General features: G+C 41.5%; 1 protein-coding gene across 9 annotated transcripts in view; it reads left to right on the forward strand.

Annotated features, from left to right (window-relative positions):
• Positions 1-16,315, forward strand: part of NFASC (neurofascin) — a 202,246-nt gene extending 185,931 nt beyond the window's left edge. For all 9 annotated transcript variants that reach the window (XM_074222467.1, XM_074222463.1, XM_074222469.1 and 6 more), the window contains 3 exons: positions 5,004-5,135; positions 7,680-7,749; positions 13,307-16,315. In XM_074222467.1, coding sequence (XP_074078568.1) covers positions 5,004-5,135; positions 7,680-7,749; positions 13,307-13,538 — 434 coding nt within the window. In that variant the 3' untranslated portion in view covers positions 13,539-16,315. The remainder of the gene's footprint in view (positions 1-5,003; positions 5,136-7,679; positions 7,750-13,306) is intronic.
• Positions 16,316-17,867: the final 1,552 nt, after the last annotated feature.

Below are 17,867 nucleotides of genomic sequence, written 5' to 3' on the forward strand. Positions count from 1 at the left end.
TCTTGACTTCAAACCAGCTGACTCTTATTATGTGACCTTGGAAGCAATCTAACATCACCCTTCCCACTAAGCACAAAGGTGACAATATTCACTTAGATACTTTGGAGAGACTCTTCTATAAGGTTGGCATGTCTTATGTTTGGAGAATCCTTCAATCAACAGGTATTTATTGAGTGTCTACTGAATTCCCAACACTGTGCTAGACTGAAGGATACTTGAAGAAACCATTAATTCTAAAAGCTTATTGTCTAGTCAGAAAGATAAAACTAGCACTCTAAAAAACAGTTCCATGCTCAATATAATTTTAAGTTCCAGAAGCCAAAGAGAGTTTTCATGTCTGTCTGAAACAGGATTTGTGGGAGACAAGGATATCAATCTGCCCAGTATGGAAAGCCTGTCTTGGGACGTTAGAATGAAGGCTTATTGACATATTGTGGGAAAATAAGTTGGCTACATAAAGTGACATCAGATTAAGGAGGTCTCTGAAAGTCTATTGAAAGAGATATTTGCTATGGTAGGAAACAGGGAGTCATTTTAGGTTCTAGATGAGGTGTATAAGTAACATAATTACAGTATTATTTGAGGAAAATTATTTTGTCAAGAATATGCATTATAGATTAGGAAAAGAAGATATAAGGATCTGAAGAGAAGAAAGTTCAGGTTTGGGCATTTGGCAGTGTGAATAGAGAAAAGGATAGGTATTGAGAGAGAATTTAAAGTGGAATGAGGGGGCAGCTCTATGATGCAATTCATAGAGCACCAAACCTGGAATAAGGACTTCCTAAGTTCAAATTTCATCTCGGACACTTACTAACTTAAGGCAAGTCACTTAACCCCAATTTCTTCAAAAAATAAAAATAAAGTTGAGAAAGAAACAATAGAATTTGGAAACATTAGATAATAGGAGAATAAGAAGAAGGAATTTTCTAGGATAGTAATCCAGGAGAATGATGACACTGGCAAAAATGGGGTAGTTGGAAAGCAAAAGTGATATATCATTAAATCACTTTTAAACATATTGAATTTGAGGTGATTAAATAACTTTTAAACATGTTGAATTTGAGGTTATGGTAGAACATCCAAATGAGGAGATCCTCCAAACTTTGAAAATATGGTATTGGCAAGATTTATATATATATATATATATATAAATATATATATATATATATATATATATATTTATATATATATATATATCTTGTGGCCTCTAATGACCCTGAAATCTGCAGGGCATATCTTGCCCTGCAGATTTCAGGGTCATTAGAGGTCAAGTGAACTGTGGATGAAAAGTCCTTTGCAAGCTTTAAAAACACTGTCATTTATCATCATTTTTTATTGGGTGTGTGATTCCATTGATATAGAGAACTCCCATTGTGGAAATTCCCTCCATCAGTGAGGGTAGGCACCTACTCCACATCTTAGAGAGTTATCTAGAGAAGAAGTTAAATAACTTGCCCAAGATCACAGTCATATACGAACAGAGGAGCCCCAAGATCACAGGCATATATGAACAGAGTAGCTTTCAATCCATTATGCCATACTGTCTATCATTATCATTGAAGCCATGAGTATGAATAAAATCAGGTGGGAGAAGAGAGGCCCCCCAAAAAAAGAATTGGGAGAACAAATAGAGAGATAGAAGGAAAACAGGGAAAGTGTCATGAATCAGAGGAGGGGAAGGGAGGCAGAGCTGATAGCATTAGATACTTATAAGGAGATGAAACAGTTAAATGCTGTGAAAAAGCTATTGGAAGGGGTAGCTAGGAGGTGCAGTGGTTAGATCACCAGCCCTAGAATCAGTTCAAAATGAGTTCAAAAAAACTATTAGAAACCTCTTGAAAGTGGTAGGACCAGAAGTAAGATTGCAGTGGATTTTAAAAATAATAGTGACCAGGAAGTGGAAGCAATGGGTAAAGTCCATATGTTCAAGAAGAGTAACAATAAGGGGGCAGCTATATGGTACAAAGAGAGCACAAGCCCTGGAGTTAGGAGGACCTGAGTTCAACTCCAACCTCATACATTTAATACTTACTTAGCTATGTGACCTTGGGCAAGTCTCTTAACCTCATTGCCTTGCAAAAACTAAAAATAAAAGTGTAACAATAAAAGGGAGGAAAAAATTGAGCCACAGCAATTACCAAGAATCAAGTGAAGTTTTTTGTTGTTTTAATTTAAAATGAAAGAGACTTCAATATGTTAGAGACATATTGGGAAACACAAGGGAAAGAACCATAAAGAGTAAAAGAAAATCGAGGGGAAGGGATGTTTGTGAAAGTAAGATTCATGAACAGGTGGGAAGAGAGAAGACCAGGATATAGTTAGAGGGGTTATCTTTAGGTTTTGGGGTTTTTTTAGGTTTTTTGCAAGGCAAGTGGGGTTAAGTGGCTTGCCCAAGGCCACACAGCTAGGTAATTATTAAGTGTCTGAGGTCAGATTTGAACCCAGGTACTCCTGACTCCAAGGCCAGTGCTTTATCCACTAGGCCACCTAGCTGCCCCTAGAGGAGTTATCTTTAGAGAGAAGAGGGCCAGGGATGTGTTGAAGGAAGATTGGGAACTCAATGCAGATATTTAAATATTCTCCAGGAAGTAGGAGGCAAGGATTTTCAAAAAGGTCTAGAATAATCACTGTGAAGCTTGTGCTTACAAGTCAATGAAAGATGACTGGGTAGTGATGATAGTAGCTCCATGAAAGGTCATGGGTTAAGAGGGAGGAAGTCTAGAATGTTATAGACTGAACAACACTAAAGTGGATTTCAAGGTAGAAAAGGTCAAGTTAACTAAGAAATACTGGGTAGAGAGGAGAAATTGAGATGTGATTTAGATGGTATATTCTACCCCAATTCAAGAAATAGGTTGTATTGTAATGAAGTATTATTCCATCAGTGCAGGATGCTCTAAGCCACTGAGCAATTTAGAAATTTGAAGATTTGTTTCTCCCAATCCACCTTGTGGGGACAATATGGGATACTGAAATAGTGCCCAGTTTCCTGAGATCAGTTTGACCTGGGAACCTCTACCTACTGGGCATAGCTCTGAGTTTCCACTATCATAATTCCTCCCTGATCTCCCAAGCCTTAAGAAAGTCATCAATGTCATGATAAGTTGGCACCAAGACAAGTGGTTCTTGTGCTTTAATCTATGGGCTAGTTGGAGAATAAATGATACCAGATCCCAATCCAATCAGTCCTCTGATTTCCAGCCAAAGTACAATCAGTTCTTAGGTCATGAAACTTGTGATTATCTTCATTCGTGCCTTTCAAATGGATTGCAAAAGAATGGAAGTTAGTGCTGGAAGGTCATCCAGTCCAACTCACTCATATTACAGAGGAGGAAACCAGCTCACCCAGTTGAAGTGACTTGTCAACTGTCACACAAGTAGTATCAGAGCTGAAATTCAAACCTAAATTCTCTAATTCCAGATCCAACATTCATTCCACCACACCTAGATATGCCAACCTTAATAGGAGGAATTTTACCAAACCCAACCCACTGATATAAATTTGTGTATCGTGGTTGTAAGGTCAAGGGTTAAGACGCTTCTTGAATTGACTTCAGTTGGTCTCCTACAGATGAAGAAAACTACATGAGTGTGTTTTGGGGGGCAGGTCACCAGAACTTCCCTGAAATCATATCTTTGGTAGTAGGAGGCTTAATCAATCCATCAAGAGCCCTGATTAAGGGTGTTTCTATGAATGGCAATAAACTATGGTTGGCACAGGGAGAATTAAGTGGACACAGTTCTCCCTGTCCACTTACAAAAATCTAATAGACTTCACTGTGAACCCCTAGCATCATACTAAGCACTATATGAATGAACTATATGTTATATAACTGTATATTATATATAATTATATAACTATATGTTAAAGATACAAAAACCCATCAAATTTGAGCCTCTCTCCCATTCAGGCAAGATTCTGAATGCAAGAAAAAAATTGGTGACCCTCTCACTTCCCTGGAGTGACCAATTAGCATTGGGATCACTGTTCATGGATTCATGTTCTTTCTGCTGGAGTGGTCTTTTGAGCAACAGCCTCTGAATCCCTCAGTGATTCTTTGGTGTTCAATGACTAGTGTGTTGGAAAATGTCCTGAACTTGGAACCATGACATCCTGGTTCAAATCCCAGCTCTGCTGTTTGTCTAGCTGTGTGACCTGGTTAATTTACTCCAGATGTCTGAATCTTGAGTCCTTATGTAAACAAGGATGGGAGAAAATTAGCTGAACTATCTCAAAGGATTGCCATGAGGATCAAATGAGATTTAAGTTAGTGATTTGTAAAGCTTAATATTTTATATGAATATAAGCTATTTTTTTACCATCACTAGATATATGATCATGGGCAAGTCACTTCACCTCTATAAGTTTCAGTTTCCTCATCTGTAAAATAGGACTGACAATGCTTGGTCTACCTACCTCACAGGGGTGTTGTGAGGAAAGCATTTCAATTAACCTGAAGGATCCTTAAGAAGATGAATTGTCAAGATCACCACCCCCAGTGAGAAGTTTGTTCCAACTGTGTCTCTTTGTCTTGGGTCTTCAATAGACCTCAATGCCAATTGCATCCCCTTGGCCTTCTCCCTGGCTGCCCTTGCTCCACACCAGGCTGGAGTGCCCAGGTTGGTCACTGCAGACCTGCACCATTTTCTTGGACAATATTACCCCTAACCCCATGCTGATACTAGGTCCTGCTCCACTTTCTGCTTCTTATTCCAGCTGCCCCCCACCTGGCACCTTCCCTTTCTTTTAGCTCTTTTCCTCATCCTTTGACCTCAACTCTTTAATGGATTTTTTTTCTTTATTCCTTTAATGGATATTTTCTTTGATGGGTAGTTTGGGCCAGCAGTCTGGGCAACCCCTAGCTTTAGTCTCCAAGAAAAAGCATCCACATGGACTATCGGATGAATCTTATCTCTATTTTCCTTCCCAAACTCTCTTGTAAGATTCAATTAACTTTTTTTTTGATATTCCCCCCACCCTACTCTCCCTTTCTTCCAACCAGCTTCCACTAGAAACCAGGTGGACATCGCCACTCAAGGATGGTTCATCGGGCTCATGTGTGCAATTGCTTTGCTGGTGCTGATCTTACTCATCGTCTGCTTCATCAAAAGGAGTAGAGGAGGGAAATACCCAGGTAAGAGATCCAAGAAAAAAGCAATTGAGCTGCCCTCCCCTCCCCATGGCAGGAAAGGGAAGGCAGGCTAGATAGGAAGCAATCAAGTTTTCCTGTAAGCCAACGAGATCCCCCAGCTTGCCAGGTCTAAGAGAGCTCAGCTGTGTCAATGAGCCCAGCCTTACTAAATAAGAAAATATGATCCTCCTGTTTAATTTCTGAATCTAAGGGCAACCAGAAAGCACTTGAGTTAATTAAGTTTGCCTAAGGTAGGCTGTCAAAGAGATCCAGGCATCCTTGGGGGGGGGGTGAGGGGTTGGGAGTGGTGAAGATAACTGACTCCAGTTAGGAATAACCTTTCTCCATCCCCCTACCCCCATCTGTTAGGGAATTAGCTTTATTTCATCCTGAATATAATTAAGACCTAAGAAGGAAGAGGAAAGAAAAAGAGGGAAGGAAGGGGGGAGGGAGAAATTGAGAGAGTATTCCTCAGGTATAATGAACTGAATACATGAGGGATGCTCTGGAGAAGAGACTCAGGCAAGAACTCACCAGCTCTCTAAGAGATGCAGGGATAGAGGATCCCTAGAATACAAGAAATGATAGAGAGGAGAGAGGAGTCACTCAATTAGCTCCTCAAGAGCTCCTGTCTTATTCACCTTATAGGCATTTCCTTCCTCACTATAACGCTGAAGGAGTAAGAGGGAGCTTTGAGTTCTTCCAATGAAAACAAACTAGAGTCATGAGCTCCATATGTATACTGCAGTGCTTTACTCCTTGGAATATGAGACTCTCTCAACCTTCAGAAATCAGACATCTATCAGAGGAAGGGCAAGCAAGATCCAAAATGATGGGATGGATGGCCTTCATGGTCCCTTCCAGCTCTCAGTCTCTGACCCTTTTACCCTGTAAGAAATTACATTGGCCAGGAAAATCCCATTGAGCTGCAAATGAATTCCATTTCAGATATTTAGTGTGCTAGACTTGCTGATGGTTCCTCCCCTGGGGTTTTTGTAGTCTAGAAAGGGGATAGGATACTTAATTTACCATAGTATCCAATATTACATGGCATATATATCAGAAAGGAGCAAGATAGCAATCTCTTCAAGCACCCTAATCCCCTGTGTTCTAATAGCATCCCTTCTATTCTTTGCATTCTCTAGGGGTACAAGAGTATCCATCTCTAGGGGTACAAGAGTATCCATCTCCAACAGATACTGAGTACTCCCCAGTGTTCCCCAAAATCCAAAGCAATGACAACAGACTATCTTCCTATTTATTTTAATCCTACTGCCCAATTCTCCAAATTTCCTAGGCTTCTAAAGAGTTCTTCATCTAATCTTAGCAGAAAATGTAATCATCTTGAGGGAAATAATTGGTTTTTGGTTTTGTCCTTAACCAATGCCTTGATAATAAATTATTACTGTCCAGTAATTTTCGGTTATGTGCAACTCTCTGTGACCCCATTTGATGTTTTCTTGACAAAGATATTGGAATGGTTTACATTTGCTTCTCCAACTCATTTTATGGATGAGGAAACTGAGACAAAGAGGGTTAAATGATTTGCACAGGGTCACATAGCTATGAAGTGTGAGGCCAAATTTGAACTCATGTAGAAGATTCTTTCTGATTCTAAACCTACTGCTTTATCCACTATTTAGTATTAGGTTGAAGTGGATTGAGTGAGCCCCAAGAGATACCAGTATATAAGATAGGACAAAGAATATTTGTCGATGCACATTTTTCTCTTTTCAAAAGAAAGTGTAAGGTCCTTGAGAATTGAGATTGTTTCTTTTTTTGTCCTTTTGTCCCAAACAGTGGCTGACAAAAAGTAGGCCAAAAAGTATTAATGTATGCTTTGTGATTGACTGATTGATTCACTCGCCTAGCCTTTAGTTGACAACAAGATTTAGGTGGAATCACAAAGTCCACCTGCATGTCTCCCAGACACGATTCAGGTAGTCTAAAGGACCTATACACTTGAATTTTTCAGAGAGCTCCAGTAATCTCTCAAAAAGAAGATCCAAAGATCTTAGAAAGTTTCCCATTTCAGAAAATTCTTCTTCCTGCTACAGGATAAACCCAGTTGAATTCAAGTTCCATGAGGACAAAGATTGTTTCATTTTTGTTTTTATATTCACTGTGGCTAGTAGACCATAAGTTCTTAATAGATGCCCAATGATTGATTGGTTGGTTGGTCCAACTCTAATCAAAAGACTCCTGCAGAAATTAGGACACCTGAATAATTATTTCTCTTCAACATGTTTCCTTCCTCTTTTGTAAAATAAGGTTCATATCCTGGCCCTACCTGATCTTTCAATTTCTCTCCAACAATAAATTAAATGGTTCTTGTTTATCCAAATAAGAAGTTGGCAAGCATTATCTGCATTATATGAGTGTAGACTTATTGTGACCTTGTGAATATGGAATTATATGAAAATGCTGTCAAAAGTATGGCAAGCCATGTGTTGACAAACCACGGGCTGTGTGACTGGGAGCATGGCAAGTCTATGAGGAATGTCTCATACACTGTGTCTGACTCTTTGCTTCAATTGCTGATTATAGTACGAGAAAAGAAGGATGTTCCCCTGGACCCTGAAGACCAGAAGGAAGAGGATGGTTCCTTTGATTACAGGTGTGTTTTCTCTTCTCTCTCCCATATCTCCACAGCTCTCACTGTCCTCCTTCACCTATCAACCCATCCTCTCCCTCCAACTTTCCCTTGTCTCTTTAAGAGAACTGCACAGATTTGCTAAAAGGCCACTAAAGAGATGTTCTCCCTGATAAGGCTTTTATCTCTGATGACATCTTGAGAAAAGTCCAGGTGATAACAGAGTGCAGAGAGCCTGCTCATCTTAATTACTTAGGACAGCATCCTCAGGGAGACACTGCCTGGGACCTCACCCCCCTACACAACTGGAAGATTTAAAGTACTTCCATATTACAAATCAGATATAAGTGATGACCCCTACTCGGAGGTAGCATAGCTAAGTTTGAATCCCAACTCCACCACTTACTCCCTGTGTGACCTTGGGCAAATCATTTGACTCTGTTTCTGAGTTTGTTTCTCTGAGCTTGTTTCCTCAGTGATCCTTAAATGCAAAGATTGTTCATCCTTTGTATTTGTGTTCTCAGCACCTACACATATGCTCAGTAAATGTCTGATTGATTGATTGATTGATCAAATGAAATTCTACCTTCAATGATCTCTCAAGTTCCTTCCAACAATAAAAATGAAATGGTCCTTTTTTTATCCAAATAAGAAGTTGGCAAGCATTGTCTGCATTATATGAGTGTAGACTTATCGTAATAAACTCTCCTCCTCCTCCTATTCTAGTACCAAATCACATCCTTCCATAAAAGAGATTGTCGTATAACCTAAACATTATATGGCCAGGATAATGGAGGTTCCTTCAGAGAAGGAACTGGTTTTGTTTTACCTTTTTATTTTTATTCCCAGCATCAAGCACAGGGCCAAGCAGAGAACAGAAAATAAATGTTGATTGATTTGAATTAAGTCATCTTAAAGAGCCTCAGCAGTGATAGAGATGACACACTAGACCCCTTTTCTTTTTGTCATTAACATGCCTTTTGAGTCTAGAAAGATTAAGAGCTCCCCATTAGGGAGTCAGTGTCCTTTAAAAAAGAGAGCAGGGGCAGCTAGGTGGTGCAGTGGATAAAGCACCAGCCCTGGAGTCAGGAGTACCTGGGTTCAAATCCTGTCTCAGACACTTAATAATTACCTAGCTGTGTGGCCTTGGGCAAGCCACTTAACCCCATTTGCCTTGCAAAAAAACCCTTAAATGAATGAATGAAAAAAAGAGAGCAACATCAAAGAAGCTGAGCATGTCTACTCTCCCTCCCAACCTCAATTCAGACATTTGACTCTTGTGATGAGCACAACCCTAAGAATTCCTTCCTAAAGAATATCTTTGAGAAGAACACCAGATTTGGAGGAAAAAAGTGGTTTCTATATAAATATGAGTTAGCAGCATTCTCATCTTCATTCAAAAGCATGAATTTTCATGGTGGTGCAGTACAGAACAATTTAGACAGAGTTTACCTACAGGTGCTGAATAGAAAAATTTAGACAGTCAATGTTCTTTAAAAAGAGAGCAGCCTCTTCTTCTTGCCCTCAGTGTCTCTTGTAATAGGTATAACCCTGAGAATTCCTTCCTGGAGTATATCTTGAGAGGAACATAAGATTTGAAGGAAAGGGGTGATTTTTCCAATAAATATGAGTTAGCATAATTCTCACTTCATTCAAAAGCATGAATTTTCATGGGTGGTGCTGAACAGAACAATTTAGTTCTCACCCATACTTAGTGGTTTGACCTCTAACACAGACACATTGACTAATAGTGACTTGGAATTCTAGAATTGTGGAATTCCACATTAGATGAAGCTTTATGAACAATCTAGCCCAACAAGGTTATACATTGGCTAGGTCTTTGGAACAGGTGAGACAGATGGTCCTTGTAGGGTGGGATGTGGGGACCCATCCCACAGCCACAGCTGTTGGACAAAAAGACAATGTTGTGGTAGCACTGGAAAACTGTATTCTTGTCCTCTAGTGAGACTTACATGTTACATGACCTTGGACAAATCATTTCCTCTAAGTCTTTTTATAGCTTACTCAGCTGTAAAGTGAAGAAATTGGATTTAGGTTAGCCTCTAGGTTTCTTTCAATTTGAAAAATCTACAATTTAACAACTATGACTTGGAATGTTGTCTCACCTATGGACAACCCTACTGTGATGCTGACAAGACATAAACAAGTCTGACAAGAATACAGATTACTGGAAATTAATGTGCCAATAAGCAACAGGAAAAGGGGCAGCAGAGTAATAATAATGATCATTTATATAACCTTAAAAGATTTGCAGAGGGCCTTACATAGATTATTTTATTTGGCTTTCATGACAACCCTATTACTATCCCCATATTACAGATTAGGAAACTAAGGTTAAGTCACTTGACTTCTCTTGGCCTCAGTTTCCCCACCTGCAAGATAGAAATAATATCCTACATGATCAATGCTATTGACTTGTTTTGGTGGTGGTATTAATAGTAGATAGCTAGGCGATGTGAGGAGTTGTGCTGTCCGGGTGCTAGCAAAGTTTTCCCTCAATGGGCAACATCTGAAAAACATACTGAAGCATACTGACATATGATGCTGAAGTATATTGACATTAGGACTTAAAAGTTGGAAGCAACCTTAGAAATCATTTGTGTCGAGGAAAAATTGATAAATGGAAGTATATATATAGAATGATTTTACATATCTATACATATTTGTTTCTAATGGTAATCAACTCTAGTACAGGGCAGGGATGAAAGGAAAGGAAAAAGGAAAAAAGTTTACATGATCACTTTATTATTTTTTAAAAGGAGTAGCAAGTTGTATATAAGAGATTAACAGTTTCATGTGCAATCATCTTTTTTATTATACTGTTATGAGAATGCTTGCTTAATTCCATTAGTCCAACCATTTTATAATTTTTAATTTATTTATAATTTTATAATAATTTATATTTTATAAACAAATAAAGACCTTGAAGAACAGTGACTTAAGGTCACAGTGTGAGGTAGTGAAAGAGAAGGAAATATAACCTTGAGGTGCAAACTTCTAGGCCAGTTCTATCAGTACACTAAAATGTGATCTCCACAAATACCCAGCCTAGGTACTATGCTTCCCATATGGTTGTTATAACCCAGGTGTGCAATCTACCCACTCAAAACTATTATAAGATTCATCTGACTTGAGACAAACAAAATAAATCCTTATTCATCCTTTGCCTAAGTGGAGAATAAATGAGGATTTGTATTATTGCCTCCTTTCAAAGTGCATGTTAACACCTCATTCAGCTTTGAAATGCCCCTAAATGACTTTCACTTTTGACTGAACTGGCCAGCCAGTCTGTAAATTACTACATGGTCCTGTGTATTGGTATGATGTAATAGAAGATAGAGTTTATAGTAAAAAATTACAGGTTCAAATCCCTGCTCTCCTTTCCTCCTGCCTCACCTTATACAAGTTAGTCACCTCTCTCTGGCCTTCAATTCTCTCATATCCAAGATGAAAGGTTAATCTGAGTAATCTGGAAGGTCTCTTATAGCCCTTGAAATCTATAAATTTAGATCTCACCACATAACCCAGTCACCTATTCAAATACCTAAGCTCAAGCACATAAGCCTTATAGAATGCCCTCTATGGGAGGACAGAAACATCCCATTTCCAGATAGAATTAGGGGAATGGGTGGGAAGGTGGAGCTGGGATAGTTCATCCTCTTTCCTTCCCTCCTCTTCTCAATTAGTGTCCTAGCTCCAGATGCCCTCCTGTCCTCCTCTTCTCACCTTCTTTGATGCCAGAAGACCATAAGCAGTCCCAATGTACAAAGCCATCATCAGGGGATCACTACCCATAGAGGAGCACACTGAGTGGCATTCTGGGCCCAGGTCTATCCATCCCACCATGAAACACTCTTCCCTGAAAAGGGAAGGTGGGAAGGAGGCTCTTTCCCATTCCCCTCCTCTTCTGCTCCAGCTGTTCCTCAGCTACCCTTGGTGAACCCAGCCTCCCCAGAGGTAGAACCAAAGGATGGTACAGAGGGATTTTGTTTTTTTCTATTTTCAGTTCAACAGTGCAGAGTGTGTTTTTTTCTGGCCTGCTGCCTGGCTTTGTTTTTTCTGCCAGTCCCAACCCCACCCCCACCCCACCCCACATGGCATCTGTTGAATCACAGCCATAGAACCAAGTATCCTCTGCCAAATTGCTGCTCTTTGGGCCGCTCCTGACCAGATCACAGAATCATCAATCAAGGGCTGGAAGGGATGTCAGAAGCCATTTTAGTCCTACCTTCTCATTCATAGATGAGGAAAGTGAGGCCCATCCAGGGACAAAACACCTCCTTGACTCCAGTAATTGCATACACTGACCACATCCACTATTCTGGAACAAACCCAAAATAGAATTGGTGCCCCAGAACCAAGCTGAGTCTTCAGTGGGGCGGTGGATGGAAGGGAGGGGAACATGAGGAGGAAAGTGTTGCTCACCCTTGATCTCATTTTGTGGGCAAGTTGGAATGCCACCTCTTTGCTTCTCTGTTGATCTCTCTTCCCTCTCTATATCTGAGCACATGGATTAGAAAGGTCTCTTGAAAGTTAGAAAGAGAGGTTGCTGGAGGGCCAGTCACAATCTGGTACATTTCCAATATTGGGAGTTGGTAAGACAGGGGTCTGCTCTTTCCAGACTTAAATCCCTTTCCCTACTCTCAAGAACCTAAAAGATACTTGCTCTCCCTTGTCCCTTCCCCACCCTAATCCACCAGTTCCCTGCTTCAGTTTTGCTTTTGATTTAGGGGAATGAATAGCCATATGCCCTATCCTCTCCCCCGTTCTAAGCAACATACCATTGAGAGAACAGAAGTATACAGTACAAGCAGAGATACAGTCAGATGGGGAGAGAATCAGAAATAGTTTTATGGAAAGGGATGTTCTCCCCTCCTTCCAAATTGGAATGTGACCCCAGAGGTCAGTTTCCCTAATATCACCCTAATTTGCTTTGCCAAATCTTTTCATATTTGGAAGTCTAGTTAATATTAATAGTTTTCACAGTCACTTATCTGACTGGGACATGTTGGCTCCTAGCTTTCCATTGGCTACAGATGCTTCAGTCTCTCACTCACCTAATAGAGCTCTATAAAGATAGTAATGTTGTGGACCAAGGGGAAAAGGCAAGGGAGATTTTATTTCTTTCGTGCCCTAGGCTCTTGCTTCTTTTTTATGGCTGGATTCTTTCCTGCTACAATTCCTGCCTTGCCCTTTCTGAACAAACAATAGTTCCTCTCTCCAGAAATTGTTCCCACATTATAATTGACAACCATCCTTTAAGCACCCTTTAAATCTCCCAAGCATAGGGTAGACATTCAGCTGGAGGCAGGTCCTCTAACTTTATATCATGTATTTCCCTAGTTATTTGCATGTTGTCTCCCCCACTAATTAAACTGCAATCTCTTTGAGGGCAGGGATTGTTTTTGCTCTACTTTCTATCACCCCACTTGACACAGTAATCAATTAATGCTTGCTAATGGACTCTGGTAAAAAAAATTCTCAGCTTGGACTCGACCTCTAACACTCTGTCTCCTTCTGCTCTCTTCCCTCTCTGCCTATTCCTTCCCATCCCTACCAGTGATGAGGACAACAAGCCCCTACAAGGAAGCCAGACATCCTTGGATGGCACTATCAAGCAACAAGAAAGCGACGACAGCCTGGTGGACTATGGCGAGGGGGGAGAAGGACAGTTTAATGAGGATGGCTCTTTCATTGGTCAATACACAGTCAAAAAGGACAAGGAAGAGACAGAAGGGAATGAAAGCTCAGAGGCCACATCACCTGTCAATGCCATCTACTCCCTGGCATAGCTCGGCCATACAGACACAACCACTCTAGTCAATGGGAGGGAGGGGAGACAGGGAGGGAAAAAACCCACTGCAGACTGACTACTAAACCACCACCACCCAAAAGGATGAGGGAAGGCATGGCAATCAAAGACGCCAGTGTCAGGGGATCAGCTGAGCCACGTGGACCTGTGACAGCCCAGCCAACAGCAAAACCTCTCCCCCTTCCTTTCCCCTCCCTTCCTCCCACTCCCCTGGGTGCCAACAGGGTGATCACAGAGCTGGAGACCAGACCTGAGCTGAGCCAGAAGGGAACAGGTTCCTGAGGCTCAGTCAAATAACCAATGTGAGCTTTCAGAACCAAACCATCCCTGTCCCCTCCACTTCACTCCCAACATGCACACAAGTAATTTGGTAACATTTCACCCTTTAGTTTCCTTCAAAAAAGTTATGGTATCTCTTCCCTTCACACCCTGAACCCCACTCCCTTTTTCACCTTTGTTCTCTTCAAAAAACTTTCCACATTTGTTATTCTTTTGGAAATAAATCCCAGGAAGAGTGGAGGGTTGGCCCTTCTCCAGAGAGCAGCAAGAGACTGGCAAAAGGATCAATCAGCAATAGGAGAGAGAATCTCTAGTATTCAAATACTTCTGGGCCCCTTCATTTCCAAAGGATGCATTTCCAGCCATCTGCACACTGCTCCTTTGCCCCCTCCTCTTTGACCTTTGTCCACACTGACCTGAACCTGGCTTCTTTCTGCAAAACAACAGTATTTTTTGACAGAGAATAAACAGGGTCTCATGCCTCTCTCTGGCTCATATTGGGAACTGAACACTATTAACATTCCCTTATGAAGTGGGGATATAACTCCCCATTCTCCTCACAATATATGGAGTTAATTTTATCCTGATGAAGAATTAGACTGCAGAAACAAGAAGGTGGTGCTTGAATGGAAAGGTCTTTGACTCCTGTGACCAGGTGTCTCTACAGATATGTTCAAGTCTAGAGAAGGAACAAAAGGAAGTAGGGTTCTGGATTTTGGCTTTCTGCCTCTCCCCTAGTAAAACTCCAAATGTGACAGTGGATTAGAAAAAGAAGAATATCCAAGATGTCTAAATTAATTCCTGACCTGAAAGTAGATGAGAAAGAGACCATTATGGCAACCCTGGAGGAGACTGGACGTTGTCCCAGGCAGAACAACACATATAAGCTTTGCCATTTTGAGAAGTGTGAGATGGCTCCCCCTTGTTTACTCTCTGAAGCACTGGATATCTTTTTCATTCTCTGCCCCCTCTTCCCCTGTCCCATTCAGGAGGATATCAAGACTCCTACTTTATGTAACATGGACGGTGGTCACTGGTGGGTTCCTGAAAGGTCTCAGCCACAAGTCTGCCCCCACCTGAGACCAAATTGGTGTTATCCTTCTGTTGGGGTATTTACATATCAGAAGAACCCAAGGTAACAATACTAACAGCACTCTACCACCTCTGCCCAGATAGGAATCCCACTCATTGCAATGTTCTTCCTATGCCTTACCCAGCTCCCAGCTATCCTTGGTGTTCTGGGGGCTCCCAGTCCCTCACTGTAAGCCCCAATGCCCCTGAGGCATCAGACTCATGGAGAATCTGGCCACCTATGCAATGTTTCATAGAAGAAATAACCACTCAGCGCCAACCCCGGACCTATGGTGAGTGGAGTCATTTTCCCACCAGCAGTACTGAGTGACGGTGCTGCCTTCCTGGTCTCCACTGAGCGCATTTTTAAAAACCAAAGTTACCTAGCCTGTGTGTGAGAGCTAGCAAGTGTGAGCACAGTTCTGCAGACCTGTTCCATAGTTGTAGCATATCTCCAGGGGATGCTACTATTTCATCTGTCATAGAACTGAAGTTACCACCATACTGAAGCTTGAACTAACCACCGATTGGTAAAAGAGCCTTGAGGGTGACAAGGTTAAGCCCTCCAGACCCATGCTTTCTCAGTGATATATGCCACATCTCCAAGCCCCAAAGGTATTAATAGCAAAATCTCTTTGTGTGATGTGAAAATCATTCAGATGAAGCCTAAACTGTCCTGTACAACAGAACAGGTAGGGAAACATATACTGGGTACATTATTCAAATTGAGAGTGATCAGATGCCCTATAGACTGGACTGGCATAGCACCAGATCTATTTCCATAGGCAGATGCTCTCTGAAAGGGTAAAAGGCTGGGAGAAGCAAGTTCAGGGCCTCCTTTCTTCCTATATAGAGACAAGAGGCCATTCTATTGGAGGCATGGGAGACCCCAAAGGGAAGGACGTCTTCCTCTAGAAGGAAATATCCCCATGAGACTATTTATGAACCTTTCTAGCCAGGACCTTGAAGGAGGGAAAGACCAAGGCCTCCTTTGGTCAGTCCCCTGTTATAGTGTTTCAGCAACCATGATTTTCCCAATTGCTGAGGCAATAAAGGTGCTGTCCCACTCAAAATCATTTGTGAAATACCTTTTCAAAGTTGGGGATTCAGCCTGCTGCTGGGGAAGCAAGTGTTCTCTCCATACCCAGCTGGCTGACCCATGCTTCATGTGCTTCATCAAATCCATAAAGCACATGGGCTCACCAGGGGCAGGGCAGGTCACCTGCAGTGTGGGCAGCTGCTTCTGGGAAGCGAAGCATCAGGGATCACCAGGTCAGGTACAACCCCATGCTGGCATCAAACCCAGGTCAGCAGGCAAATAGTATTGGCCAAAAGATATAACTACAGCAGACATCTGGAGTTTAGAAGAAAAGAAAATATAACAAAGCAAAACAAAAAAAACAGGTGCTTCAGCTAGCCAGTCTGGCTGGAATTGGGGTTGGGGGTGGGGGGTGGGAATGCTGGTCATCTTGTCAGGGCTTTAGCAGTATCAACATCAGGTTCACCATGGGGAGGAGAGCCAAATTCAGCTACCTAGAATGCCTTGTTTCCTCCCCTCCCAAACTGTCCATGCTACAGTCCCATCCAATGGCTGTTTATCCTCACGTTTTAGACCATGAGGGCTGTGACTTTGAACAAAATGGGTATTGAATTGGTGACCACAATCCATCTTGCAAAAGCTTAATAGTGCTTTGACTCCAAGCCCCAGGGAAGGGCCCAGAGAGAACAACTGGATTCATTATTAAAACAAGCTTGAAGTTAACCAGAAGAATAGGTTCAGGGGAACTCCTGGGTTCCCTTCCTAGAGGAAATGCCTTACCACCTTGATCAAGTAGATAGAGCTCCTTGTGCTTCCTCCCTCTACACAAGAGATTTCAGAGGTAATGGATGTAGTGGCAAGAGATACTGATGTGTTCCTTCCCTGTGTCTCCTAGCCTTTACCATGGAAAGCTTTGTGGGTTTTTGGCTAGAGTATGTATGAGGAGGAGAGAAGTTAAAGAGGAATCTGCTTTCTTGTATTTGTGTTCTAATTGAGGTCAAGCTGAAAGGAGAACCAGGTATAACTCATGCAACCAAGTGTTCAGTCTCTTGAGATGAGACTTTTAGCCCTTTATATTTTGGTTGCCAGGGCCATCAGTCATTCATTCCACCTGGAGAGAGTAGTGGTCTAAAGAAACATAGATCCGAAGGAGAGTAGATCCATCCATATTGTATGGATTGACCTTCATGGATCAGAATCCTTTGCCAATAAACAGATCTGTAGGAGACAAGGGATATATCTTTGCCCTAGACCTGAATATTGAATTAGCTTCCAGGTTTCCCCTGGACCCAAAATCCAGCCAACATATTAGTCAACACTGATGCAATATGAAGTCCCTTTTCTTCCCATGACCTCTTTTCTTCCAAAAACACAGATACATAGAAAACCTAATAAAGTAAGTTTCTAAGATTTAGAAGGGACTTGCAAATCATCTAAGCTCATACCTTCATTTTACAGATGAGCAGACAGGCTCAGAGAAATTATTTGCGTAAATTCTCACAGGGTCTAATCTGGGATTTCAGTGACCCTGTTATTCTGACACAAATTCCAGAGCTTTTTTTCCCACCAGAACCTAATACAAACCCTTTTTAAACACCCATAATGGGTGCAGAGCACTCTGCTAGGTGCTGGAGGAAGTAGTGGAATTAAATCAGACACAGGTACTACCTTCTATATAGCCCAGTTTAGGGGAAGTGTGCCTTTGAGAGAAGCAGGGAATCATGGAAAGACTCTACAGTCAGGATCCAGATGGATGACCCCAAGAACTTGAAATGTCTGGAGGGAGGATTTGCAGAACTCACTCTTGGGCAGCCCTCATTTTGTTCAAAACAGACTCTATGGTGGCCATCAAAGAAACCATTTGGTGAAGGGCCCCTGAACTAATATGTTCTCTCCTATTTAAGAGCAGTGTTTCCTGAG

This window comes from Macrotis lagotis, chromosome 2 (genome assembly GCF_037893015.1).
Source record: "Macrotis lagotis isolate mMagLag1 chromosome 2, bilby.v1.9.chrom.fasta, whole genome shotgun sequence".
NCBI lineage: Eukaryota > Metazoa > Chordata > Mammalia > Peramelemorphia > Peramelidae > Macrotis > Macrotis lagotis.